Genomic DNA, 26,157 nt, shown 5'->3' with positions numbered 1-26,157 from the left:
TCAATGTGGGCGCTTGCGGCTTTTACACAGCTGCGACGTATGCATGTACCAAATGGTATTTCCTTTACAAATGTACTCGGTGAGACATATAACCTGGTGTGCTCTGTCGGCCGGGAATTAGGGTACACGGGATTGTCACCCCCCCCCCCCCCTCTACCCCTTACCTCCTGTTCAGCTTGCTGATTTGATTTGAGGAGTGCCAGGTTGTGAGACTTGCATGACAGCAGGGCTTCTTTGTGCTTCCGTGCTATATCTTGCTTCAGGGCTGCACAAGAAAACAAATGTATAAAAGTGTGTATTTTGCAAATAGTCATCCAAACAGGTTTACGGATTTAAAGTTATGCCAGTTTTTACTTTAACTCGCGGAATAGTTGGCTTTTATAGCGTCAAAAAATTATTCGCACCTTCACTTTTTCCACATTTTAATAATTACCAACCACTGTGCTGGGGGTTCTTAGAGATCATTGGGTGTATATAGTTTCACTCAAATGGTCCTAAACTTGTTGCCATATTTATTTAACATAAAAAAGTATGTCTTTGTTCATCTATCTTTTCCAGTGTCATATCAAGTGAGAGGAATAAAAATTAATTGGTTTTCTAGGACCAACCCATATGGTTTCAGGATATTGGACTATTTGACATTTTATTTTGTTTGGAGGTGTTCCATGAGATTTAAAAATAAAAATATTGTGTGACAAAGGTTGGGAAAGAGGAGCAACCTTGGTGTTCACAGTGCAACTTCTGCCTCTGGCTGTAAAGGTTTTTCTCTGTCAGGTGCTGAATATCCAGGAGCCCCCGCACGATCTCATAAACTGTTCCATCTATGAGGGCCAGAGCCAGGTCTCCAAGTGTATTGTAGGACAGGCGTTGCTGGAAGGAGCTGCCAAAAGCACAACCGGTAGTCACAAGTACTTTCTAACGATAGTTGGAGTAGACTGCTGATGACCTTATAACAGCAGTGAAAACAGTCTGTAAGAAAAGCTGTTTAAGCATTTTTATTATATATTTTTGATATCCAGCTTAGTGTCCACGTTTTTTGTTGTTGTGACTAGTAATAATTTAGCATACTAGTAGCACAACTCGGGCACATTCATAGAACTACAAGGGCCACTATAGAGCTCGTGCACGTGACGTCACCATTTTCATGGTGCCATGTTGCTGGTCGAACAGAGCTGCTCGACATTGAACCAGAGGAGAATATTTACAATACCCGAGACCTGTTGTGCCGTTGGTTGTCACAACAGACGAGGCAGATATTCAAATAGATCATTCAATAGAATATCAGCTGAAAAGACCAGAAATAATCGATGGATTTCGGCAATAAAATGTGATGTATGGTGCCCGACCAAATACGCACGCCTGTGTAGCGATCACTTCATTTCAGGTAGGAATTATTCTGAATTTCAAATTACGAAGTATTTATAATGCCAAATTGACTCATTTGAGAACAGTGCGAATTAAAACAAACTTCCACAGAGAGGTTTAGAGGTAGGTGTGCTTGTGGCCGCAATACGCTTCCGTGTACGCTGGAGCCTGACTACCCACCCTCTTTTTTTTTTTTCAAATCATAATTAACGAATGTGGTTTGTGTATTACCAGGGGTCATTTATTTAAACATTGGTATTTGCATTGAATACCATCTGAAAAGATCGATGGATTCCGCCAAAGGTTAACGTGTAGCCGAGTACGCTTCCGCGTTCACGAGCAGTCTCCCTGTTGAGAACAGATCCAGCAACGAAGTATTCATATGCGTCCAGAATTTTATACGCTTTCAAACTTTTGTGTGTAAATCTCGATGATTTATTCACCAGATACATGTATATATCCAGATGTCCAAGACAAGCGGAAGCGAATTAACAGTCCAATCTCTTATTGGCGAAAACATCGACTTCAGCATTAAATATGGGTCCTCTATGCCAAATGTCTCAAGTTTTTCCATGTACCTTAGTTTATTATCACTTTCTAAATGTTTAACGGTATCGGACAAAACACTGGACGTCGAGCTTTAAGACATATTTTCCTTTCGTCTCAACAGACTTAGCATTGAACAATGCTTTGTCTGACCGGCAATATGGCCAGTCACGTGATTTCGGTGAAGTAGGTGCACGAGCTCTATTGGCCATCGAGTAACAACTAAATCCATCCATTTACTGAACCGCTTATCCTCAACCTCAACTAAACTACTATGCTCCACTAGTAACACGAGTGAGACAAACTAGTAGGCATGTGCCAAAAAATATATTCTAGTGACAAGAATTAGAATGGGAGGACTGCTTTGACAATGTGCAGAAATATGCAGCAGGGGAAACATGTTTTTCGTCAGACATTTTCGCGTTACAAGAAGTGAACTACCTTATACAGTACTGCTGAAAACAATTAAGGAACATAATAATGGTCAATAGACCTCAAGAAGGATATCAATAACAACGCATAAAAGCTCAAACGACTTTCCATAACACAAGTCAATGCATATCGCACGTTCTCATCCGGGTTAAAGTCACCTCGGCAAATCTTTCGCCAAGTTCTGCAGCTCTGACAACAGGTAGTAATGCCGCTCCTGCTGTTTTGCCGAATCACCGTCATTTACTGGGGCATAGCAGTCCATAGTCCATTTGGCATCCACACAGCGCCTTTGTCCAACAATTAAATTCGAACTATTTTTTGGGGGGAGTATATATCACGGAGAATATTTGGTTACCTAAGGGAGGAGATTTGGCATGGAACAAATAACCACAATATCGAATAAGTGAATTTTTCACCGAGATATTCTCTTCGCAATTTATGCTAGCTTCTACTGGCTGAGAGGACCCCAGCGTGCTGGCCTTCAAGCTGCCTGAATGGAAATGAAATTTAAACCGCCCATGTAGTCGCTCCAAGAAGTCGCCAGGTGGCACATTCTGAACAAAGAAAATAACGCAATACGTGTCTAGCCTGTTTATTTCCTTATGTCAACACCGTGGTGTACAGTATGTAAATTAACCAGAATAAAAGCGCACCAGCACAGCAGCAGTGGGACGTTGTGTGTGTGTGTGTGTGGGGGGGGGGGGGGGGGAACATATCAAACATAGTAATGAATTTCTAATTGCGCCTATTGGGTTGGTAGTCTGTGATGGAGCACCAAATGAATTCTCGTAAAATTTGTACAGCTTTTAGACCCGAGCGAGCCCACGCCCGCCGTGGCTCCACAAGCTGCTGGACACTCGCGTGCGTGGCCCGCTGCGGGTGCGCGCACGCGTGTATCGCTGTGATGAAGAGAAGGGGGGGGACCAAAACCTTTGGACGAAGACGGCGCACATGGGACCGTTGGATCCATAGCTTAGTCGTCGACAACATGGCCAAAAACACCTCATTATATTTTCGCATTGTCGAGGGCAGGAACCTCCCAGCTAAAGACGTGTGAGTATTTTTTTTTTTTTTTATACAGGGCAGGTGCTTTTTGCGCTATGTTCATGGAATATTATCTCAAAGGAATATGTTGGGCTTTTTTTTCCCGCTTCAGAAAGTCCCAAGACACTTGATTGCTTGAAAAATAAATACAGATGTGCTGGAAATGAAGGTTGCATGCTCATTAGTCACCCCCATCATACATGATATTTACTGCTGTCATATATATTTTTTCCTTGCCATCTCAAGGTCTGGAACAAGTGATCCTTACTGCATAGTAAAAGTTGACAATGAAGTCGTGGCCAGGTGAGTCTCAATCTGTCATTTTTTCCCCCCCATCTGCTGTTTTTCATTGTACCAAATGTCCCCACCGCACCTGGTGATCTGTACACTTGCCGAGATATTTTGATCAGGCTGGTGGGGGCGTAACACCGTTGCCCCTTCTGTACCAGAGAACCTGATACTGGGTCTGGCCTTTAAAAGACCCGCAGGTAACCATGGAGAGAATGCACCAGGAATTGCACGCGTCCAGTTGATGGAGGCACGGCAGCTTTGGAGACATGAACCGACCCGTTGTCACTGATTCTCTCGGTTCTGTTCTCCGAGCGCTAAATTACGCACTGTCCACCGCATGTTGTGATTTTCAGCGCAATGCAGTGGGATTCTAAAAAAGAACTTGAGCTCAATGAACTCAGTGGCAATTGTTCCATCTGGTAGAATTTGACGATCTCAGTTTACTCATGATGTTCCCGGTTCAGTACATGTTTGTAGATTTCACGACTTTACTTCGTAACGCATTCTATTTTCCACCCCGATCAAATATTTATTACCGGGAGTGTCACATGAAATGTAATGTGTGTAAAAAAATTACACAATAATAAGCTGCTTATTCACTCCCTTGCCTCAAGCCCTTTCTCTAACAGGTGTTTTTTTTTACATTTTTTTATTTTTTATGAGAACTCTTCCACATTTGTCGACTCAAAATACGCAAGTCTTTGCAGCCTCTCTGATGATAGTTTCACTGAAAAGCTGAAAATGAAGCGACAAGTGTCTTTTCTCGAACGATTCTGTTGTCCGGCCCACGCTGTTTATTTTGAGTCATCAATTCTGTCAGGCAGCGATTGTGTTTGAGAGCGAGGGCATGCAATATCGTCACTTGCAGCCGCGACAACACGATGCGATCTCAGAAAATTGTGCCTTCGAAGATAGCCTAGCACTTATTTCTATCTGCCAGTCTTTCAAAAGCAAGTTTTATCCGGATCTGCTGCAGTTGGGAATGTCTTAAAGGGAAATTCCAGTGGTTTGGATCAACAATAGGTCATGTGATATGTACTGTATCTTCACACTGTAATGTTAATCCTCTCTCATTTAATGGTGGTTTGAGAAATTTTTTATCGACAATTACGAATTTTCATGGGCGTCGCCATTTTGGCGAGTCACATGAAATGTATTACACGCCGCACCATAGGCTCGATTACACGGGACACCATTATGCCCAGCGCCGATTTCTCGGATTTATCTTCATCTGATGAAGAAATAGCAGCATCGGTTGATCGGGAAGACGGAGGAATACTTCCAAACAGATTTGAACCTGTGGCGGTAAATAATGTTGAATATTCGGATGGTTCTTCGGATGGGAAGCTAGCGCACACGGCCCTGCCACTCAGCGAAACTCGCTCGTCAGACTTCGCGTCATTCCGCCCGAAGAACCATCCGGATATTCAACGTTATTTACAGCCGGAGCTCGCTCGCGGCCATGCCAGAGGAGCCTGAATGAAAGGCGGGCCGCGAGCCGAGCTTTGACGTCCAGAGAGGCCGTTAGCCAAGCTTCGGCGACGGCGGAGGCCTTTAGCCGAGCTTCGGTGTCCGGGGCTCACGGTCTCCGCCACCTGGAAGCTCAGCTCGTGGCCCGCTGCTGGAGCTCGCTCGTCAGTCTCCGCCTCATTCCCGACCGAAGAACCATCCGCGGCTGCCGGCCCGGAGCTCCGGGGGCCTTTGTTTACTCACTTATGTCTCCCGCGATAAAAATCTTCTCAAAACACCATTAAATAGGAGAGGATTAACATTAGATTGTCAAGATACAGTACATATTACATGACCTATTGGGTACATTGTTGATCCAAACCACTGGAATTTCCCTTTAATTAACATGTTGAGACATTCTGAATGAAATAAATTCTTACAATGTGCTTTGACATTTCTTGTAATTTCTAATATGTGAATGATATGCAGGCATCTACTGTGTCCACACTCCACACACACACACACACACACACTCGTGCCGCGGTGTGGTAATACTGCAGGTACTCTTTGGCAAGCTTGGTGTGACTTTTCTTTTCAGGACCGCTACGGTGTGGAAGAACCTCAATCCTTTCTGGGGTGAGGAGTACACACTGCACCTCCCAACGGGTTTCCATTCACTCTCCTTCCATGTCATGGATGAGGATACTATTGGGTAAAGGCATCGATCCCAAAAACTCAAAATCTCCACACGAGTCGTTCATTTGACTAGCGGTTCCTTATTTGATGTATGATGGTCTAAACAAGCTTCAGTGTTTGCTTGGCTTAACTCGTGATTTAGTCGGATTCGTGTCTCATGTTGACTTTACGTGTTGTGCAAAAGACCCCACAGACTCAGGATAAACAAACATAGTGCATGGTGCCAGCCTAAAGTTTTTCTAACCTCTCATCCTCAACACCGTTAGTCTTGTAGGCCTATCGACGGTTTTTATTCGAGTTTGCGTTGCATCTCATCAAGCTTTTTCTTCAACAGGCACGATGATGTTATTGGAAAGATTTCTCTGACCAAAGAAGCCATTGGATCTCAAGCTAAAGGTATGACGCACGATACCAGCTCAGAGGTTAAATGGTCCTGGATTCACATGACATCAGTCTGGGAATGTTTTTTTTTTTCTTTCCCTTCCCCCGCTGTGCTCGCTCATGTATAATCTTGAAAAATATTTACAGCGACAGCATTACTTTAAATGTGCAACACAGAAAACAGAAGCCAACATGCAAGAACATGATTTTAAAAAATGATGCTATTTTTGAATCTTTACTTTGAAAATATAAGCAATTTTATGCAAGGCTTTCAAAAAAAAGGGGAAACGTAGAAACAGATCAGTATGAGAGAAGATAAAAAGAAAACAGCAGTGATTCTCAACCACTGTTCCGAGAGATTAGGTGTGCTGTGAGAAATTATCCATTTTCCCTCTTATTATTTTATTTTTGCAAAAATTATTTACCACCAAATATGCAGCTATCTTTGTTTATCCACCCATGCTAGTGACATGTAGTGGAAAAATGTTCTTCCACTAAATGGGAGGTGGAAAGAACCCACTTGTTGCTATTCAAATAGAGCTCGTGCACGTGACGTCTCCATTTTCACGGCGCCATATTGCCGAAAAAAAGAGCTGCTCGACAGTGTGGGGGGGGGGGGGGGACATTGAACCGGAGCAGAATATACACAAATCCCGGAGACTTGTTGTGCTGTTGGTTGTCACAACAGATGAGACAGATATTCAAAGAGGTCATTCTATAAAATACCAGCTGAAAAGACGAGAAAAGATCGATGGATTTCGGGAATTAATCGTGATGGGTGGTGCCCAACCAAATACACACGATTGCGTAGCAATCACTTATTTCAGGTAGGAATTATTCTTCTCAATCTCATATTCCCAAGAAGTATTAAAATTGCCAAGTTGGCTCATTTGAGAACAATGCATTTAAAAAAAAACCCCAACAACAGGGAGTCGTCTCCAACGTACACGGAAGCGTGTCGCGGCCACACGTTAAACTTCGGTAAACCTCCCCCTGACAGATGTTTTGTTCTCAAATGAGTCCAATGCGTATTTAAAAAAAAAGCAAATAAAGCACCGGTCACACAGAAGTTTACGGAGGTTAACGTGTGGCCGCAACACGCTTCCGTGTACGGGGGCTGAAGCCTATCCCAGCGGTTTATTTTCTTTGTATTGAATGCATTGTATTATGTATTCGTATTTGGATTGAATACTAGCTGAAAAGATCCATGGATTTTGGCAAAGGTTAACGTGTAGCCGAACACACTTCCGCGTTCACGAACCGTCTCCCCCGTTGAGAAAAAATCCAGCAACGAAGTATTTGTTTGCATCCAGACTTCTCTACGCTTTCAAACTCTTCCGTGTAACTCTCGACGACTTAACTCATTAGCTCCATGTGTAGGTCCAGTTGTCAAACACAAGTGGAAGTGTGTTAACAGTCCAATTTCTTCTCGGCGAAAACAACTTCGGCATTAAATATGGGTCCTCTATGCCAAGTGTCTCTCATTTTTTCATGTACCTTCATTTATTATCACCTTCTAAATGTTTAACGGTATCGGACAAAACTCTGGGCGTCGTGCTATAAGACATATTTTCGTTTCGTCTCCAACCGACTTAGCAATTAAGCAATGCTTAGCTTGACCAGCAATATGGCCAGTCACGGGACTTCGGTGACATAGGTGCACGAGCTCTATCGAACAGAATGATAATTTAATGTTCGAAAGGCTCAGATTTCACATCAAATATGTACATTTGTGAGAACATTGAGACGAGATCATCAATTTTTCAGAATACAGTACAGTCATACTTTTTGTGACAGTTTTGTTTGGGGGAGTGCTGAGAGTTTTGAAATGTGTCTCGGTGACAAAAAGATCTTCATACTTTAGCGTATTAATTCAATATTGCATTAGTTGTAAGATGATTTGGCAATCGGATTTTCTAACTTCTCTATGTCTGATACTATTTACTGCAAAAGATACCGCGTAAACACCTATTATGTATTTTTTTGGAAGTTACTGGACTAACTAATGTCACGTGTGTGTGGTCAGCTCTAGACAGCTGGATAAACCTGACGAGGGTCGATCCTAATGAAGAAGTCCAAGGAGAGATCCACTTGACTCTACAACTGCTGAAAGGCACCGAGAAGACGATCCTGCGATGTGACGTGATGGAAGCCAGGTTTGGGATCATCTACAGTTCTTCATCCTTGTTCCTGATAAAGCTACATTGTGCAACCATCATCACGCCGCGGGCCTCAACTCTCGCTGCCTGAGTCAACATAGCACCCTCACACCTCCCAGAACCCCATCTGCGGGTGCTGTCTACCCGCGCCCCCTCAGCCAGGGCGCTAATAAGCACGTCACTCGCGGCTCGACATCGCTTTATCCGATCATGTCCTTGCAAATATTCCGGCTCCAAATGAAATTCTGTTATCGTTGCCGGAAGTAGTTTAGTCCGCTCGCGGCTGTGTGTCACAACAAAAATGTCTGTTGGTTTATTGATGTCAGGGACCTGGCCCCGAGAGACATCTCAGGAACCTCGGATCCATTTGCAAGAGTTATTTACAACAACCACAGCGCAGAGACCTCGGTGAGCTCTGTCTTCATGTTCACAATGTGCAGGAGGAGGAATAAAAAGGTGATCTTGAGTCACACGGTTTTGATTTCAGATTATCAAGAAGACCCGTTTCCCGCATTGGGGAGAGACCCTGGAGCTGGACTTGGATCCGCAGGAGCTCAGTGAGGAGGGCACTGTCGTTGTGGAGGTCTGGGACTGGGACATGGTGGGCAAAAATGACTTTCTGGGAAAGGTGAGGACCCGGCCGCAAACGGCTCAAACTTCAATTCGTTCCTTTCATTTCAAGTGTTTTGATTTCTGCAGGTCGAAATCCCTTCTGCTTGTTTACACCAAAGTCCTCTATTGGAGAGCTGGTTCCGTTTGCTTCCTTTGGGAAACAATGAGGTGGATGCAAAGTGAGGATTCTGACTTCGCTTTTGTTTGTCTTTGTTCAGTTTGATCACATTCCGGTGAATATTGGACTTTTGGCTGTTAGTATCTTCATTGTGTATATGGCGGAGGCACATACGGTACATTGGCATACTGTGCCGACACACCTCATTGGTGCAAATATGCTGCATTTATGTTTTTTTTTTTATTAGTCCCCCACAATGTAAAATGCAATCACAGAAAACATGCAAACGGAAATGGAGCTCAGCTGGTTACATCACGATAGGTCGATAAAAATAGAAAACATTATCTTACAAACAATAATGCAGCAATCGTAAAAGAGTTTTCCTGTGTGGATGAAGGTCAGCTGGGTTTTCAAAAGGAGGTTTTTCAAGTTCTCCGATGAACACCCTCACAGAAACGCATTTAACATTACAAATGCAACACGTCAAACCTGTTTTTACGTGCCTCAATTGAAATTCCTTTCCTGTGTCCAGTGGCAAGTTGGGCGCACTGCGACTGAAGGTGCGTTTGGTGGAGGATCAGATTTTGCCGTCGTCGTACTATCAGCCCCTCATTGACCTTTTGGTTGAGTCGGTCATCTCCCCTGCTGAGGTTAGCGGCTGTTTTTCCAAAGCGCTCACATGTGTCGTCAATCATTCTTTGTGGTCTCATTCGTTTTCCTTTGCTACTTTTTTCAGGAAAAAAAATGACTGATAGAACAAACAAACAATACAATGTGTCGTCTTACCAGGTTGAGGACAGCAGTGCGCTTACCATGCTGGAGGAAGTGACTACGGTCGAGAGCCGGCAAGACGTGGCCATGACCTTGGTGAAGATCTACTTGGGTCAGGGCCTTGTGATTCCCTTCTTAGATTATCTCAACACCCAGGAGGTCAACCATACCAGTAAGACGCAATTCATAACGACAACGAAACATTTTCTTTCATTGTAATTTTTCTCGTGGGCCACATTGCGGGTTCCGGTTTCCCTCAGAGGGCCGTTATGACCGTGAGACAAAACAGATATTTAATAGTCTCAATCGTATTTACATCATCAATTTATGATCTACTTTTGGAATCATAAATCAAGGGTAATGTTTTTTTTTTTCAACTATTCATGTTTGGTAACACAAAAATGCTTGCAACATCTCAACTTTATCATTTATGATGCATGACAATTTGAAATTATTGTACAGATTTTTACGACAATAATTGAAATCGAGGCAGCACGGTGGTTCAGCTGGTAAACCATTGGCCTTGCAGTTCTGAGGACCCGCGTTCAATCCCGCCCCCGCCTCTGTGGAGTTTGCATGTTCTCCCCGTGCCTGCGTGGCTTTTCTCCGGGCACTCCGGTTTCCTCCCACATCCCAAAAACATGCGATATTAATTGGACACTGAATTGCCCCTAGGTGTGATTGTGAGTGCGGCTGTTTGTCTCCATGTGGCCTGCGATTGGCTGGCAACCAGTTCAGGGTATACCCCGCTTCCTGCCCCTTGAGAGCTGGGATAGGCTGCCGCACTCCCCGTGACCCTTGTGAGGATAAGCGGCAAAGAAAATGGATGGATAATTGAAATTGACACTCGGTAGGGCTTCGTGGGCCAAGTAAAATCATGTGGTGGGCCGTGAGTTGTCATAGGTGGCTTGTATACAACATACCACGTTTCATCACAATACAGTTTGGAAGAGTCAACCCTGATCCGCGCCGTGTTTCCATCACTGGGCGTGGAAGCGTCAGTTAGGATAACTACACCGGTGACGTACACTAAATGGAAAAATTCCCATGAGAGATAAAACACAGATCGGGTACTCCAGTACACCTTCGAACCTTTTACAATGAAAAGGCAAATACTGCACGTGTGCGGACTGCACTGGAAAAAACGTGACTTTAGACAACCCAGCTTTGTTAGAGAGATCTTGATCTCCATGAGTCATTATTTGTTTTTAGCCAGAGTTTGGGACATCCCTGCTAGCTCGCTCCAGGAATTGATTTTCAGGCGAGCGTCATAGTCTTTGGAAGGGAAGGTCAAGCTCCATCGATGAGAGGGAAATCTTTTCTGGTCTGCATTCGTCACGCTTCTGCCCGCCCGCACATCACATGTCCGCGGACACCGTGCAGCCACATTCTGACCACCTGTCTTGTACAATATAAAAATATTCAATTCAGCTGTATCAAATAATCTGCCGTGACAAAGAGAATGTGTTCATGTTGTGCCAATCATACACTTTATTATCTTGTAAAGGTAGAATATTTTATACGACTCCTGTATTGGAAATCATTATATTGTGCAAATGTGCCTAATGTTGTGGCTGCTCGGTGCGTATTTCACACAGAGTTGTGTTCTCGTACTGCATTCGTATACTCTTAGCTTACTTTGAGATGATGAGCTTTTTTCCACGTTTCCATGGGAATGGCAATCAGTAGCCGCTTTATCAGGACCATACAATATTATGTGGGTTGGATCGCTGACAAACCCTCAAAACAAAATTGCGTCAAATCCTTTTGGAACGTAGGACAATGTTGTCATATAGCCAAAATCATTTCTTGTTGCTTCATCGTCTGTGCAAGGATCTCTATTTACATGAATATTTTTTTTGTTTGTTTGTCTTTCTGCCATCATAGCTGATCCAAATACTTTATTTCGTTCCAACTCCCTTGCGTCCAAAGCCATGGAGCAGTTTATGAAGGTGAGTCATTTCACTTCTGGTCTTGTTCCATGTTTGCAAGTACTTATGAGTCTTTCAGAGACGACTTTTTTAAAAAAAATAATTATTCGGACACACATACTTCCCCGCTGAATATACAGTAAATCTTCTTCTTTTCCTTTCGGCTTGTCCAGTTAGGGGTCACCACAGCGTGTCAACTTTTTCCATTTAAGCCCATCTCGTGCATCTTCCTCACCAACACCCACAGTCTTCACGTCCTCACTCACAACTTCCATCAACCTTTGCTTTGGTCTTCCTCTCGGTCTTTTGCCCGGCAGCTCCATCCTCAGCACCCTTCTACCAATATACTCACGCTCTCGCCTCTGCACATGTCCAAACCATCGAAGTCTGCTCTGTCTAACCTTGTCTACAAAACATCCAACTTTGGCTGTCCCTCTGATGAGCTCATTTCTAATCCTATCCAGCCTGCAATCCAGCATCTTCATTTCTGCCACATCCAGTTCTGCTTCCTGTTGTTTCTTCAGTGCCCCCGTCTCTAATCCGTCCATCATGGCCGGCCTCTCCACTGTTACGGCACCAATTTGGGTACTAAAATGTACTATGATAAGACTTGTTACATTTCCTATAAGTCCTCACGGCCCTCGTCGTACAAGTTATGAAGTTACTCACGTTCGATGTTTCTTCTACAGCACGGTTTGATCACAAACGCGTCTCGTTGTTAGCCAGCTAAGCTTAAGTAGTCTGGGCCTATAAGCAAGCTTAAGTTCATGTTTCTACTTGCCCAACTTCTACGAAGTACTCATGGTCCTCTTTCTAAATGAAACGTAGGTTTTGCCGGTCATGTAAGTACTAATGTTTGATATTCAATATTAGTTCAGCTCAGTTAAATATTAGAATAGAGACGGGTTTTTGTTGTTAGCGATCTCGGCTAGGCTAACTTTGGCCGAGCAGCTTCAACATGAACGATACAGCTCCAATTTGGGTACTAAGATTGCAGAGATGATGATTTTAGTCCACTGAATATAGAGTACATAATTTGAAAACACGCATGGTTTCATGCACTGTCAGGCTGTTGGCATGCTGTATTTACACGAAGTGTTGAAGCCCATCATCAACCGCATCTTTGATGAGAAGAAGTACATCGAACTGGACCCCAGTAAGATTGACCTGAATCACACGAGGTAATTCTGACTCTTAGTATGACAAAGCAGTGTTCATATATATATATATATATATATATATATATATATATATATATATATAAGCACGCACACTTCCTCTCCTCTTTGTCCTTTAAAGGACTACCGGTACATGAAACTGAGAATTAAACCAAAAAGAATGTAAGAAGTGGGGGATGGCTGTTGCCTGGCAACTGCCATGAGCCCCCCTGACACGTCTCCCGATGATGACATGCAGGGAGATCCAGGATCCCACATCGTCGACTTCTTGCAGTAGCCACACATGCTGTCCTTTTGTGAAATGTTTTCATTCCCTGAATATAAATATCGATGGCAGGATGTTTTATGTGTAAACTCTCGTGAGCAAGATGCGCTAACAAATGTTACAGTTTGCCTTGTAGGCAAGTCTGTGGCATGGCTAGGTGTGGGCGTAATAACAAATTAATTAACTAATGAACTAATGGATTTGTTCAATTGTAAGTGTCCTAGAGCCAGGGTCTTGGATGGAGTCCTTTGATACAGCGTGTCTTCCTTTCTTCCGGGAAGGCGAATTTCATTTAAGGGCGCAGTGTCGGAGGCGGAGGTGCGGGACAGCAGCGTGGAGATGCTGCAAAGCTACTTGACGAGCATCGTTGACTCAATCGTGGGCTCGGTCGAGCAATGTCCCGCCGTCATGAGGGTGGCCTTCAAACAGCTGCACAGGCGCGTCGAAGAGCAGTTTGCTGAACCGCAGAACGAGGTCCGTGTGCCTCCGTGTCGAGGAAAGCCACGACGTGAACGCATGTCACAGTGCACAGGTTTCGTGTACATCTTTATGTAGTTTTAATGGGGCCTGTCGTCTTCATCTCATGTTGAACAGGATGTGAAATATCTCGCCATCAGTGGCTTCTTTTTCCTGCGTTTTTTTGCTCCTGCCATCCTCACTCCAAAACTGTTCCAGCTGAGGGAGCAGCATGCTGGTACACGCACGAGCAGGACACTCTTGCTGCTGGCCAAGGTAGAATTTACCACACACATACACGATTCCTACATGTACAATTTTTTTCTTTTTTTTTTTTAATTTTTTTTTTTTCCCTAAAAACACAGCACAGAGCAGTTATTCGCATGCTCATCTTGTAACCACAGTGTAAGTTCTGTCCTTTACATGTTTTGGACACGTACAGTGAAAAAAATAAGTATTTGAACACCCTGCTAAATATATTGCAAGTTGTCCCACTTACAAATCATGGAGGGGTCTGAAATTTACATCGTAGGTGCATGTCCACTGTGAGAGAGAGAATCTAAAAAGAAAAATTCTGGAATCACAATGTTTGAATTTTTTAATGATTTATTTGTGGGATACAGCTGCAAATACGCATTTGAACACCTGAGAAAACCAATGTTAATATTTGGTACAGTAGCCTTTGTTTGCAATTACAGAGGTCAAACGTTTCCTGTAGTTGCTCACCAGGTCTGCACACACTGCAGGAAGGATTTGGCCCACTCCTCCACACAGATCTTCTCTAGATCAGACAGGTTTCTGGGCTGTCCCAAGGAGTTTCAGCTCCCTCCAAAGATTTTCCATTGGGTTTAGGTCTGGAGCTAGGCCATGCCAGAACCTTGATATGCTTCTTACGGAGCCACTCCTTGGTTTTCCTGGCTGTGTGCTTCGGGTTATTGTCATGTTGAAAGACCCAGCCACGACCCATCTTCAATATTCTGACCGAGGGAAAGAGGTTGTTCCCCAAAATCTCACACTACATGGCCGCGCTCATCCCCTCCTTAATGCTGTGCAGGCGTCCTGTCCCATGTACAGAAAAAGACCCCCAAAGCATGATGCTTACCACCCCCATGCTTCACAGTCGGGATGGTGTTCTTGGGATGGAAGTCATCATTTGTCTTCATCCAAACACGGTTACTGGAATTATGACCAAAAAGTTCCATCTTGGTCTCATCTGACCACAAAACCTTCTCCCATGACTCCTCTGTATCACCCAAATGGTCATTGGCAAACTTAAGACGGGGCTTGACATCTGCTGGTTCAAGCAGGAGAACCTTCTGTGGCCATCCATGATTTCAAACCATGACGTTTTAGTGTATTACCAACAGTAACCTTGGAAACGGTGGTCCCAGCTCTTTTCAGGTCATTGACCAAGTGCTGTCCTGTAGTCCTGGTGTGATTCCTCACCTTTCTAAGGATCATTGAGACCCCACGAGGTGATAGCTTGCATGTAACTCCACTCTGATTGAGATTGACTGTCATATTTAGCTTCTTCCATTTTCTAATGATTGATCCAACAGTGGACCTTTTTTCACCAAGCTGTTTGGCAATTTCTCCACAGCCCTTTCGAGCTGTGTGGAGTTGTAGAATTTTGTCTCTGGTGTCTTTGGACAACTCTTTGGTCTTAGCCATGTTACAAATTTGAGTCTTACAGATTGTATGGGGTGGACAGGTGTCTTTATGCAGCTAATGACCTCACACCGGTGCATCTGATTCAGGATAATACATGGAGTGGAGGCGGATTTTTAAAGGTGGACTAACAGGTCTTTGAGGGTCAGAATTCTAGCTGATAGACAAGTGTTCAAATACTTATTTGCAGCTGTATCATACAAATAAATCGTTACAAAAATTCATACATTGGGATTTCTGGATTTTTCTTTTTAAATTATCTCTCTCACAGTGGACATGCACCTATGATGAAAATTTATTTACTCCTCCATGATTTCTAAGTGGGAGAACTTGCAATATAGCAGGGTGTTCAAATACTTATTTTCTTCACTGTAAATAACAGGGGTCAACTGTACAGGATGTTACAGGGGTCCTTGATTTTACAGTTGAGTTCCATTCCAAGTGTGATGAAGCAACCCAAACTTGTGTGTACGTCAGCATGCGCCTATCTTGAACTAAACCAATAGATTAAGTCAATATTATGGTAAATATTTGTATGAAAAATAGTTGCAGGCCACAATTAAAATACAGTAAGATGTTAACTGGATGCACAGCCGTCTCGATCCGCAGTATTTTCACAGTGCGCCCAAACTCGTAAATTGAAAGCTGTTCGGAAGCTCGAAACATCGTAAATCGGGAACTGCGTAAACTGAGGACCCTTTGTTCGATTCCCTCTCATATTGGCCTGGCTGTCACGTTTCAAATGAAAAAAGCAAATGGCAAAAGAAAGGAACCGATTCCATGCAGTCTAATTTAAAGCTACCCGCATGTATGGGCCAGGGTGTCAGGGTCACACATGGAGTCTTGAATCCACGTGGTCTTCGTGGCGGCTGACCACGGCGCTAAAGCGCCGTTGCCATGGGTGCGCTGCTGTGAAAGGGAAAGGCTATTTTTACTTGCCCACGTGCAGCCAGCAGAGTATGTTCAAAGACGGCATCAGAGAGGGCGTACGCAGGGATTTCCTTCTCTCCCACGGCCAGGTGGGTGCCGGACAAAAGGCCTCACAGCATGCGTGGCCGCAGGGACATTTTTCATCTGTGACTTTGACTTAACAGTGCGGTGGAGAAGTGGGTAGCATGTCTGCAGTTCTACAGTTCTTGGCTTTAGATGCTCTACCCATGCTTGATAGTTTTTTTTTTTTTCCGTGCTACTCCAGCTTCTGCGCACGTTGCAAAACAAAGTTGTGAATGTGATGGAAGTGCGTACAGATTGTGTGTTTTTGTCGTCGTCAGGCATTACAAAGTGTGGGCAACCTGGGCCTCCAGCTCGGTCACGGAAAGGAGCAGTGGATGGCGCCTCTTCATCCCATCATCCTGCGCAGCGTGGCGTCCGTCAAGGACTTCTTGGACAAGTTGATTGATGTAGATCATGACACGGGTAGGATAACCTGCAGTGGGGGAGGGGTCAAGTAGAAGTTTATGTAGTCAGTCAGGAGTGACTTTGCAGCATTATAAACAGCTCTGTGGTAAAATATTTACGAGTATAGACGCAACTAATGACTTGGCAGAGAGTCAGAGTGACGCACAATTTTCTTGCTTTTTGACCGTCGTGTCAGCAAGTAGAGTGCTGTCAAAAAACTCCCCATCCCCCCCTTTTTTTTAATTATGTCTCATTCTTCAACTGCACAATAACGCTCAAAATTTTGCTTAAAGGTCATCTTGACATTTGACGGTGCTCGATTTGAACACCTCCAGTGGATGAATGTTACACCACTTTGATATGGTCTTCACACGGCGATAGGGGACAGTCTGGGGAATATGTTTTTGTTGAAATGTCTTGAGGCAGATTAGCTAATAAATCATTCACGATTGAGGAATGTTGAGTGAGCCCTTTTAGTTCTCGGTTAGTCTTAATTCTTCACTTCTGTCCTCGATTGGTTGGGTGAGGTCCTTTTGCCTCTGCCTTGCAGACACAGCAATTACAGGCCATTTCTGTTGGTCTTTTTGCATGCACAAGGGTGTGAATTCACTTGTGTGTATCTGTACGCCAACCCCCCCGGTATACTTTCACTGTATGTGGTACTACCCAGTCGTTGCAACAAGTAACTCATGTATACGTAAAGTTCTTATGTAACCCCCACGAAATTCTCGTACTATGGATGTTTAGAATTCACTTAGTCCGTCCCATCACATTTCAGTTGTATAGCCGGGTTCAGGATCCTTGTCTTGGATGCTTTTTCTCCTGTCCTGTCCTGTCCTTCCTTCACAGGGTGTATCGCTGTAGTCTCATGCAACATCCGTATTTAATGTTTTTTTTTTTTCCCTGTAAATATGGAATGTTTGATTTTTTTCCCCCCATTCTGTTTACAGTTAGCGCTGTCTTTGTTTCTGTCCCCCTTCTGTAAATTCTGTTCTGTTCAACTGATCGACTCTTATCCTCAATAAATCTTCATTTAAAATGCAAATAAATCACAGAACTCCACCGTGGCACAGTAAAACTGTTCTGCCATAAAGGGGATGCAGATTTTCCGTTCTGATTGATCGAAAAGGACAATAAAAGTGTCTTAATTCTTCATATTTCCAAGTCCTTTTAGAGAACTCTGTGCTTCCAATTTGGTTGGAGAAGTCCCTTTTCTGTTTTTACTTGATTGTACCCAAGTACACAGTGTAAGGTACATAAAGGCATTCGATGTCTGCGTTGAAGAACTTGACGCACCCACGTAGAATCCAAACCTCAAAATCATGTTTGGCATAATCTGCGATAGAAATTGTATTTTCAAAATGCTCAGCATAGCTTAAAAGTCGTAAACTGCATATCCTTGTGAGTCAATCAAGAGCCTGCAAAAGTATGTTTACAAAATAAGCAAGTGAAAGTGTGTAAAATATGTTTTTAAATCTAATCTACTCTTGTGGATGCGGGCAGGGCATGTGATCCAAATGCTCTTGTGGCTCAGGTTCCGACAGACAAAGTATCTTCATAATGGTCAGACGCTCCAAGGTTTTGCTGTATCCAAACTTGGCTCAGTGTTTCTTTTCCTCTGCAGTATCTGAGATGCCGCAGCGCGGCGTGTTCCTGCCCTCGGTTATCGTCAAAGAGGGATACCTCCACAAACACAAGGCGGAAGGGGCCCAGCTTCTGTCCCGCTTCGCCTCCAAGAAGCGCTACTTCTGGTTGACGAGCCAGACGCTCTCTTACGCAAAGACGCCCGATTGGCAGGTAGCTAGAAAGCAATTGCCAGAAAGAACATCCCGCCGTCCCAAAACATGAACAGACCCTTCAGTCAGTGCGCCATAGCTTAAAATCTGTTTTGAGACTTTTGTCTAGAAATAAAGAAATTATTCTTGGTAGGATATGCAGTTTTTGCAGTGCATGCCTAATGTCAGCTGGCATCGGGGTGTCAGGTAGCAGAGGAACGGGTGGATAAATAAGGTTGACATCAAGGGATAAATAATGAATCAATTTGAAGGTGTTGAGTCACAAAGGTAGAAATAAATTCAACTGAAATTATTGTCTATTTGTTTATAATTACTCCTGAAGTACTTTGAGTGTTTATAAAAACCAACGGGATGCTTTTTTTGCTTTTAAGGTCTATTATTAGCTTGAATCTGTTACCTGTAAGCTACGTTAAGACTACGATCTACGGCTGTTTAGCATCATCCACTTGTGACGTTGATAGCGAACCACCGCGCTCCACGAGAGGATGGTACGTGGCTTCGGGTGGCCAACGGGCTTTCGTGGCATCCGCTTTGTAAGATGGTGTGCCACTTGGCACCTAACAGGGTGAACCACCTTTGTCGTCTTCAGCTCGCTCTGGTGTATTAATGGTGATCTCCTTGTGAGGCCTTCGTTAGCGTTATTAGCATTCGCGATAATGAGCTCCCCTCATTCAGCAGCCGGGGCCCGGGAGAGAAGAGAGCGGGAGAAAGCGCTCGCTTTGAGGCAGCCTCCGCTTTGTGTGAGCAGGATAAAGGCGAGGGTTCATTGAGGGTTGTGGATATGCATGCTAACATTGCAAATCAGATTGTAAACAATGTCCTGGCCCATTTCCTCCATCTTGGAGCTCTCCATTCTCGGCGGGCCGAGCCCCCGTCGATACCGTCTGATTTACACTTAAAAGCGTCCTTTGCCGCCTTGCCGATCTCGTTGTTTTTCCTCACACAATTCCTCCCAGAGGAAGGGTTTGCTAAATCCCCTACATCCGCAATCGCCCCATTGGTTGACCCTGACTAATTGGATTTATAACTTCAATCTGAGCACACTCATCAGAATCCCAGATTATGTGTGCTCTGTACTACCGTAATTTCCGGCCTACAAACCGCATACACTCTTTCAACCCTGCGGTTTATGCGGTGATGCGGCGCTAGCGTAAGCGCACCTGGTCATAAGCCTCGGTAAACTCTGTGTACCGAGGCTTATAACCAGGTGCGTTCTGTAGGCTGGGAATTACGGTAATTGTGCTCCTCTTAATTGACGCTGCGGTTTGTGGCTCAACCGTTGCAGGTGCGCGCATCAATGCCCATCCATTGTGTGCGCGCGGTGGAGAGGGTGGATGAAAACGCCTTCCAGCAGCAGAACGTGATGCAGGTCATTACCCAGGACGACGACGATGGCCAACTGCAAACCATGTACATCCAGTGCAAGGTGCTTTACTTGCTCACGACACACACAAGTCAGGCAATACCTTGACCTCTCATGCAATACTGTATTTGGACTTGAGGCAAATGCAAGAGTCGTGAAGTTCATTTTCAAACCTAAACCGATAAAGCATTTTTCCTGTGAAAGGGGAAGGGAACCCTCACGCACCGATCAACCAAAAAAAGTATGTTGTTTGTCTTCACAGAACGTAAATGAGCTGAACCAGTGGCTGTCGGCTATCAGGAAAGTCAGCATCTACAACGAGCGCATGCTTCAGTCCTTCCACCCGGGGACGCACCGCGGGGGCAGGTGGACCTGCTGCCTGCAGACGGACCGCACGGGTAATCCTCATTCGGTTACTTCCGACGACGCATTGTCCAATCTTTCTAAATTGAACGAAAGGAAAATGATTGGCTACTTTGATTTCTTCACACATTCCAAAATCAGTTTTTTAATAGAAAAACTTTAGCTGCTAGGTTGGCGGAATATTCCTCTCAAAAATACGGCAAAAACATCTTTGCAGAATATGCTGTATATTTTTCAGTCTAAAATGTTCAGTTTCCCCAAAAAATAGTTTGTGGTACATTAAATTGCCCTTCTTAATTAACATCAATATGCTGGTAAACTAATGATTTCAAATTGGGAATAATCAGGGAGAATTTTCTTTAATTACAATAACTCATTACAACATCATTCAAAGATAATGGCATTCTAACAAACTACACGGAATAATAAGCACAACAATACCAACATCAATGATACTAATGAGTACCACTCGCGTAAAAATTTCCAAACAATTCCCTGTTCGGTTTACAGCCTTATTATTGCATTAATTCAACATTGCATGGCGCAATGCATTCTGGGAACTGCAAAGCCACTGGATGTGTGTTTTGTAAGAGTGATTTGTAAATTTTGCAGAGAAATACCATTGTTTTAACATGTTTGCAGCGTCACATCTGCACGTGTGGTTAGGTAATGTACCAGTAAATTAATTACCGCAATTTCCGGCCTGTAAACCGCTTTCAACCCTGCGGTTTATGCGGTGATGCGGCTACTTTGTGCATTTTTTCTAAACGGCCGCAAGGGGGCACTCGAGCGGAAAAGGTAAGAATGAGACCTGTGGAATATATGTGCCGAGGAAGTGACTTTTATCGGTGCGGGCCTGTTAGCGCTGTGCTAGCGTGTTACTGCAGTGTCTCAGTGATTTTTACTGGTATGATTTTTTTTTTTTAACCACCCCTGTAAGCGTGGCGCTAGCGTTAATCTCTCTGTTACTGTCCTTCTTTGTAAATATGTCAAGTTTCTATGTGGGTACTTGCGGCTTTTACGCAGCTGCAGTGTATGTATGTACCAAATGGTATTTCCTTTACAAATGTACTGGATGAGGCTTATAACCAGGTGCGCTCTGTAGTCTGGGAATTACAGTAAAATGAAACTAATGTACAAATAAGGCAGTGGAACAGTTGTAGAGCGTTGGCCTCACAGTTCTGAGGACCGAGGTTCAAATCCTGGCCCCGCCTGTGTGGAGTATCTTCTCCCCGTGCCTGCATGGGTTTTCTCCGGGCGTTCCGGTTTCCTCCCACATCCCAAAAACATTCATTCATTGGGTGTTCAACTATATTTGGTTGACAGTTGCAGGCTGCAGTAGAACCCACTCCGCTGTGACTCTGGGGGATTGGAGTGACCCCCTGGATCCCGATGTGGAGACTCAAACTATTTACAAGCAGCTTCTCCAGGGAAGAGACAAACTCAGGTCAGTGGTGTACACTAGCTGCTCGGGTAGAGACTTGCGCTTTGCCATCCAAGGCTCACGCGTCAAAGAGTTCCGCTATGGACTGAAATTTTTTGGAGGGACTTTAGTCTGCTCCGTGACTACTGTTGAGGTTCACTTGAGCAAGGCACTGACACCCCAACCAGCTTGAGAGGTGCAGCACTGCTTGTGCGCCTCTTTTTCCAACATGCCTGTGTCAAATGCACAGCAGTAGAAGTTAAATTTCCCCGATACTACATAAGTACAGCAGGATTCCAAATGAAATTCCACCCCGAGTCTGGCTGTAGTTGGCAAGCTGGACACTAGAGGTCTGTGTTGCACGCTTGAACTACCTGTGCTGCTTCCAGCGGTAATTATTTCAAGTGAGCGCTTATGACGCCATGATTGATGTTCCCGTAGGAAAAAATATCTTCCAGAGGCAGATGCAGATCAGACGGCCAGCAAGACAGAAGACGTCAACCCCGACGCCTGCCCAGGTGATGCCCCATTTTTACCTGACACCATGAGCTCAACTCCACAAATTATTGGAAATGTTACCATGGCTTATTCCAATTTTTCCAAGCCTTTGTTGAACAAAGGCACATCGTAAACATTGGAAAAAAAATCTCATGGCACAGCACAAAACAAAACGTTTACAAGGACGATCTTTATAGTAAAAGAGTGATAGCATCTGGACTTACTTTGAAATGTACTCACGCAGTGTGAAATCTGGGCATGTACCGTAATTTCTCGAAAATAATGTGCAATTTTTTCCCCAAAATATTTTCAAAAGGTTAATAGAGCGCATCATATTTAGGTATGGATGACAAATAAAAAATATAGAGGTACATAGTGTGGTTAAAAAAAAAGGTATACATATGCATAGCGATATGATATTTGAAGTCTCATGTTACACAATTATATATATTACGGTAATGTGCCCCCCAACCTGAGCTCTCTTACCTCCTCGGCGGCGCTTCACATTTTACGATCGTTAGCGTAGCATATTTGTTGCTACTGCACCAAAGATCAGAAACGACTATCCGTGAGTTTGTTTTAACTTAAACTAAGACAAAAAAAAAATGTCTGCTACAACGGCTAGTTGTGCAGCCGCTTTTCAACGAAATGTGTCATCACTGACACGAGCGATGCGGAAGCAGCGCGGCAGTCAAAACAACGTGAGCTCAAACTACGTAGTAAGGGCGTAATGAGTACATAAAAAATTAAAAATAAACGGGAGAGCGCACACAATTGAAATGCTCGCGTTTTTAAAATGTGCCCATTATGCTCGTTTCTACGTAGTTTGAGCTCATTTTGATAGCCACCTGACGCCATAGGAAAGCTATTTAAGCTCAGCTATTTAAGAGTTAAAGACTTAAAACTGTAATTAATGTGTTATCAACAGTATTAATAAAATGTTATAACATCATTGAGCATTTATTTTAGTCGGTTGAGGGATTCTGTTCTGACAAGCGTGTCTTGTGGCCTGTCCCGATATTATATTACGTCTACATCACCACGTGCACAATGATTATTATTAATGATCGTTGTACAGAAAAACAATACAAGTACAAACCTAACAAAATATAAATACAGATAATTCCTAATATTCTGAGCATATGGGTAGCAGGAAATTCGTGGTGCACATTGTACATTGGTAAAAGGGTTTTCCTGATTTTTTTTTTTAGGTCAATTTTGGGGGTGCGCATTATACTATAGTTGAATAAATTGACCAATTTGCTGTTTTGGTTTTGTAGTGAGTATAAGGTATTCACTCAATTTAAAACAATGTCATTCTATTTTCTCAATTTTGGAAGGTCCATCAGCTGATGTCGGTTCTGTACGTTGCACTCATGTGACAGCAAAGCCGTGACGGGTTTAAGTGTTGGGTTTTGACTTGAAGGTAACCCTGCCTTCTTAACCCAGCCCTTCCAGTTCCGCTTTCTTAGTATGTGACGTCACGTGACTACGAAAGTGTAAATTGATTGGCTGGTTGTTAGACGGTGAATTTCAGACGGCAAATTGGAGGCAGTTGAATTTCAGACGGCGAATTATCGCCAGTTGAATCTCAGGACACTGAAAATATTGCGTTTGAATTTTAAAGGTTGAATTTTTTTATATGCCGTATTTGTTAACATTTATAAGTTAAACTGAAATACAGCTATTGAAAATGTGATCACCTTGACATGATGTGAATTTTACGACATAAAATTTTCAATGGTATTTTTAATTCAAATCCTGGCGGCACATATTTACTTCCATAACCGTCCTTTGTCTGAACGGCAGCGATTGTGTTGTCTGCCATCCAGTGGAAGGGCATTTAATTGTTCCGACTGTCACTATTTGTAGCTGGCATTGATAGACTGAAGAAATATTCCAATAAATCATTTTCAGACCTTTTGAAATACATTTGGATAGTTGACTGTGGTTTCTTATGACATGCAGATTCACGGGAAGCGTCATAGTGGTGGTAATCAATCACAAGGTTATTCGATAACTAGCGCCAAGTAACATCTCTGTTGCCCCGTAGATGGCGCCGAATGTGAAGTGGACCCCGCGAAACCAGGTCGTAGCCTCGCCGCTCGGCTCTTAATGGCGATCGAGGCTCTAGAACAGGCTCACGCGACCTTCCGGTGCAGAGACCAGGAGGACTCCACCAATGGAATTGCGAATCTGCAGAACAGATTCGAACAGGGATCTCAATAAATCCTTCAGAGATACAAGCGAGATGGCGAGGGAGGAAATGTGGGCGAACGGGGGCGTGTCCTTTTTACTGCGTTTCCAAATCGGTCGGCCATACTTTGTATTTTGAGTGCCAGCGACTTGAGGAAAGCCCCCGGCAATTTATGACGTCTGGCGATAAAAGGGAGCGTGATTGGACTTGATATTTTTCACGCGTGGCCTGCAACCTCGTGCGGTTGAATGTGAGGGGCGAAGAAATAAGGTTTTATATTCTGATGTAGTGTACAAGTCACTACGTCACACTTTTTTCATTTTTTAATGCAAAAGGTTGTTGTAATGTAAGCTTAACTTTGTGAAAGTGGGATTTTTTTTTTTTTATTGGCACTTTCAATGTGACCATGGCTGCCACGTAGCAGTGACATCGTCTTCATCATCGTCATCGGTAACATTGCCACATGACAACAATATCAATTATGTTCTGATTGTTGCCTTTTATGACAAGAAAAGTGTGCTTTTGTTTGGTGCTATCAGCATTCAAATCAAATGCTTCGTACTTCCTTTCAGCTAAGGATGCATTATGATATCATATGGGTAATATTTACCTCTTACATATTATATCCAGCCACCCGGTTGATTACATACAGAGTAAATTAAACATTATTTTGGATTACATGAACAAATTATTGAGTAGGTTGCAATAATTTTTTTAAAGTGGTGCCACTAATGCTGGCAATTCAATATGTGACGTGTGAAATCCCAGTTACCATATTTGTGAATTTAGATCTATTTTACATCCATACATGATGTTAAATCATACAATTTAATGTAAGCAATCACCGTCTGCTTTTCAATGCTTTTACTCTTTAAATTGAAGTGTTTGTATTAATAGAAGAGCTTCAGTATTCTTTACAATCGTGACTATTCCAGAAATGACAATCAGTGTTACATTTTCATGTTGTGGTATTGTCAAGACTCCAAAATAGTGATTTGGTTTCTTTTGGGCTCAGATTTAGTTTTTGGAGGCATGACCTATGGGCAGCCTACACGACAAGTGAATATGCACACAAAAACAACTTATTTTAAAATTTTGCTGCGACACAGGTGAAATATTCACAATATTCAGTATTCTTCAAACACAAACTGTATATCGTAATTCCCGGCCTACAGAGCGCACGTGGTTACAAGCCTCACCGAGTACATTTGTAAAGGAAATACCATTTGGTACGTACATACGCCGCAGCTGTGCCAAAGGCGCGAGTGCCCATATTGAAACACGAGTAATTTACAAAGAAAGACGGTACACAGAGTTTAACGCTAGTGCTAACGCTAACGCTAGTGCTGACGCTCGCGCCGCGCTAGCACTAACGCTAATAGGATTGATTAAAATGAAATTTACCGGTAAATATCACTGAGACACGCCAGGAACACAGCAGCTACACGCTAGCACAGCGCTAACGCAAGCGCAGCGCTAACCGGGCCAGTATACGTCACTTCTTCGGCACAGATATTCCACCGCCCTCATTCTTACCTTTTCCACTCGAGTGCGCCTATAGAAAAGAATGCACAAATTAGCCGCATCACGCATAAACCGCACGGTTGAAAGCGTGTGAAAAAAAAAGTCGCAGCTTGTAGGCTGGAAATTACTGTAATTTATGATGTAAAGATGTGTAAATCCCTTGCATATTTATTAAATTTCACTGACTGTGCACAATGATGTCAGGAGATAATTCTGTGTGTGTTTTTTTTTAA

At 43.5% G+C, this 26,157-nt stretch overlaps 2 protein-coding genes across 5 annotated transcripts in view; one reads left to right on the top strand and one right to left on the bottom strand.

Annotated features, from left to right (window-relative positions):
- Nucleotides 1-2,892, bottom strand: part of dgcr6 (DiGeorge syndrome critical region gene 6) — a 5,010-nt gene extending 2,118 nt beyond the window's left edge. The window contains exons 1-4 of one of the 2 annotated variants that reach the window (XM_061817978.1): nt 2,760-2,892; nt 2,502-2,654; nt 720-880; nt 165-265 (exon numbers count right to left, since the gene is read on the bottom strand). In XM_061817978.1, the coding sequence (XP_061673962.1) occupies nt 165-265; nt 720-880; nt 2,502-2,605 (366 nt within the window). In that variant the 5' untranslated portion in view covers nt 2,606-2,654; nt 2,760-2,892. Of the gene's footprint in view, nt 1-164; nt 266-719; nt 881-2,501 lie in introns of both variants that reach the window. The other variant, XM_061817977.1, reaches the window with a different exon arrangement.
- The window catches only part of LOC133499693 (rasGAP-activating-like protein 1), a 27,424-nt gene extending 1,267 nt beyond the window's left edge, over nt 1-26,157 (top strand). Inside the window, exons 1-21 of one of the 3 annotated variants that reach the window (XM_061817976.1) lie at nt 3,076-3,396; nt 3,634-3,690; nt 5,726-5,763; nt 6,158-6,219; nt 8,231-8,360; nt 8,690-8,771; nt 8,851-8,991; nt 9,063-9,154; nt 9,626-9,743; nt 9,883-10,036; nt 11,752-11,816; nt 12,864-12,976; nt 13,520-13,712; nt 13,833-13,970; nt 16,634-16,778; nt 18,385-18,557; nt 19,842-19,982; nt 20,182-20,317; nt 21,609-21,729; nt 22,147-22,223; nt 24,257-26,157. In XM_061817976.1, coding sequence (XP_061673960.1) covers nt 8,350-8,360; nt 8,690-8,771; nt 8,851-8,991; nt 9,063-9,154; nt 9,626-9,743; nt 9,883-10,036; nt 11,752-11,816; nt 12,864-12,976; nt 13,520-13,712; nt 13,833-13,970; nt 16,634-16,778; nt 18,385-18,557; nt 19,842-19,982; nt 20,182-20,317; nt 21,609-21,729; nt 22,147-22,223; nt 24,257-24,432 — 2,076 coding nt within the window. In that variant the 5' untranslated portion in view covers nt 3,076-3,396; nt 3,634-3,690; nt 5,726-5,763; nt 6,158-6,219; nt 8,231-8,349 and the 3' untranslated portion in view covers nt 24,433-26,157. Of the gene's footprint in view, nt 1-3,075; nt 3,397-3,633; nt 3,691-5,725; nt 5,840-6,157; nt 6,220-8,230; nt 8,361-8,689; nt 8,772-8,850; nt 8,992-9,062; nt 9,155-9,625; nt 9,744-9,882; nt 10,037-11,751; nt 11,817-12,863; nt 12,977-13,519; nt 13,713-13,832; nt 13,971-16,633; nt 16,779-18,384; nt 18,558-19,841; nt 19,983-20,181; nt 20,318-21,608; nt 21,730-22,146; nt 22,224-24,256 lie in introns of those variants that run through there. The other 2 variants (XM_061817974.1, XM_061817975.1) reach the window with 2 other exon arrangements.

The sequence above is a fragment of the Syngnathoides biaculeatus genome, chromosome 4 (genome assembly GCF_019802595.1).
Source record: "Syngnathoides biaculeatus isolate LvHL_M chromosome 4, ASM1980259v1, whole genome shotgun sequence".
Lineage (NCBI taxonomy): Eukaryota > Metazoa > Chordata > Actinopteri > Syngnathiformes > Syngnathidae > Syngnathoides > Syngnathoides biaculeatus.
Note: the sequence above shows the minus strand (reverse complement) of the source record. Positions and strands in the feature narration are given on the sequence as shown.